This window comes from Corapipo altera, unplaced genomic scaffold, assembly GCF_003945725.1.
Source record: "Corapipo altera isolate COAL_440 unplaced genomic scaffold, ASM394572v1 60540, whole genome shotgun sequence".
NCBI lineage: Eukaryota > Metazoa > Chordata > Aves > Passeriformes > Pipridae > Corapipo > Corapipo altera.
In genome coordinates, this window is record NW_020888960.1 from 1 (window position 1) to 2477 (window position 2477).

A 2477-nucleotide genomic window follows, 5' to 3' on the forward strand; every position below is an offset into this window, starting at 1 on the left:
GTTTTACCCCCCCAGGAGCCCCCGAGCACGACTCGGAGGGCCGGGTGATCACGGCCGAGTTCCCGTCCCTCTTCGTGGTCAGCGCCTACGTGCCCAACGCCGGGCGGGGCCTGGTGCGCCTGGAGCCGCGGCTGCGCTGGGACTCGGCCTTCCTGGAGTTCCTGCGGGGCCTGGACGCCCAGAAACCCGTCCTGCTCTGCGGGGACCTCAACGTGGCGCACCAGGAGATTGACCTGTGCCACCCCGGCTCCAACCGCGCCAGCGCTGGCTTCACGCCGCAGGAGCGCGAGGGCTTCTCTCGCCTGCTGGGCGCCGGCTTCGTCGACTCCTTCCGCCGCCTGTACCCCGAGGCGCGCGGCGCCTACACCTTCTGGACCTACCTGGGCGGCGCCCGCGCCCGCAACGTGGGCTGGAGGCTCGACTACTTCGTGCTGTCCCGGCGCCTGGCCGACGACGCCCTGTGCGACAGCAAGATCCGCAGCGCCGTGCCCGGGAGTGACCACTGCCCCATCACCGCCTACCTGGCCATGTAGGGCAGTGACCACTGCCCCATCACCGCCTACCTGGCCATGTAGGGCAGTGACCACTGCCCCATCACCGCCTACCTGGCCATGTAGGGCAGTGACCACTGCCCCATCACCGCATACCTGACCATGTAGGGCCAGCACCAGGGCTGGGAGCGGGGCAGGGTGGGCTCCAAGGGGGGGAAAGGCGGCTTAGACGGCACCAGATCAGCTCCAAACGGCCCTAAGGTGGCTTAAATGGCACCAGATTGGCTCCAAACATTGTTAAATTGGCCCCAAATTGGCTTCAGCAGCACCAGATTGGCCCCAAACAGCAACAGATTGGCTCAAAATGGGCTTTGATGATGTCACCGGCTCCTTTTGCCTCCGATTTGCCCCAGAACAGCCCCAAACTGGGGCCAAATCCCCCCCCACAGGCCCCTCCCCCATCCCCAGGCCCCTCCCCCGCCCCACAGACCCCTCCCCCGCCCCGATATATTTTAATAAAGCTCAGTTTTGGGGGCAAATCCAGCGATTTCGGGTTTATTTACACGTCAGGCCCCGCCCCCCCCCACCAGGGGGGGTTAATTAACAGGGCTGTTAATTAAATAATAATAATAATATACATGGGGGTATGGGAGGGGCGGGGCTTATGTACAAGGGGGCGGGGCTTTGGGCATGCAGGGGGAGGGGCCATGCTGGGGAAAAAAGGGGGCGTGGCACAATTTTGGGAGGGTCGCACGGTCGAAAGGGGGCGGGGCCAACCAAGGGTCACCCACCCAGGTGTCGGGGTGGGCGTGTCCCCAAAGGGGGGGCGTGTCCAACAAAAAGTGGGCGTGTCCCACCAGCTCCAGGCGTGTCCCAGGTGTGTGTTGTGGGCGTGGCCTCCCCGGTGGGCGTGTCCGCCGGTGGGGTGGGCGTGGTCAGGCGCGGGGTGGGAGGGGCTGGCTGACCCTGACGCAGCCCCAATAGGCCGCGCGGAGCAGACACGCCCCCGCCCCCGCCCCCAGCGCCGCCCAGGCCGCCGGGACCCACCGCGCCCGGCGCCAGAGCCACCACGTCCCGGCCTGGACAGCAACAAAACCTGGCTTAAATCCCAGTTAAACCCGAGCTAAATCCCACTTAAACCCGGTCTAAACCCCACCCACCGCGCGTGGCGCCAGAGCCACCACGTCCCGGCCTGGATGGCAACAAAACTTGGCTTAAATCCCAGTTAAACCCAAGCTAAATCCCAGTTAAACCCCACCTAAATCCCAGTTAAACCCGGCCTAAATCCCAGTTAAATCTGGCCTAAACTCCACACACCACGCCTGGCGCCAAAGGCCTCTCCCTTTAGGCCACGCCCTCTCCCATCCCCTCCCCTTCAGGCCACGCCTCTCCAGACCACACGCCCCCCAGGCCCCTCCCCTTTAGGCCCCGCCCCTCACCGCGAGCCCCGCGGCGGCCCCGCCCATCAGCAGCGCCCCCAGGAGGCAGCACAGGCAGCGTCGCCGTGGGAACCGCCGCCCAATCGCAGACCTGCGTCCAACAAAGGGGGCGTGGTCATGTCCCCCGGGGGGGCGGGGCTTGCCCAGAACAGGAGGGGGGGCGGGGTCACACAGAGACCACGCCCCCGAGAGGGGTGGGGCCACTTACACCTTGCGGCAATGGGGGCACCGGGCCAGGGAGCGGTCGGGGAGCTCCGCCCACTGTGGAGAGGGGTGGGGCTTAGAGGGGTGTGGTCACCAGGGAGGGGCTTAGAGGGGTGTGGTCACCAGGGAGGGGCTTAGAGGGGTGTGGTCACTGGGGAGGGGCTTAGAGGGGTGTGGCTGCAGGGGAGGGGCTTAGAGGGGTGTGGTCACTGGGGAGGGGCTTAGAGGGGTGTGGCTGCAGGTGAGGGGCTTAGAAGGGTGTGGTCAGAAGGGGCAGGGACTTAGAGGGGTGTGGTCGGGCATTTAGATGGGTGGGGTGGGGCTTAGATGGGTGTGGTTATTG

General features: G+C 65.8%; 1 protein-coding gene and 1 long non-coding RNA gene across 2 annotated transcripts; one reads left to right on the plus strand and one right to left on the minus strand.

Annotated features, from left to right (window-relative positions):
- Positions 1 to 14: 14 nt before the first annotated feature.
- APEX1 (apurinic/apyrimidinic endodeoxyribonuclease 1) lies at positions 15 to 1132 on the plus strand (the record flags this gene model as incomplete). Its single annotated transcript, XM_027633238.1, has 1 exon — positions 15 to 1132. A coding segment is annotated over one exon (519 nt), but the record flags the coding sequence as incomplete, so codon positions are not given.
- A 526-nt stretch (positions 1133 to 1658) lies between these two features.
- Positions 1659 to 2268, minus strand: LOC113942101. Its single transcript, XR_003525841.1, has 3 exons — positions 2139 to 2268; positions 1931 to 2021; positions 1659 to 1683 (listed from the first exon to the last, which is right to left on the minus strand). It is a non-coding gene; the product is annotated as an uncharacterized LOC113942101 (long non-coding RNA).
- Between the last annotated feature and the right edge of the window lie 209 nt (positions 2269 to 2477).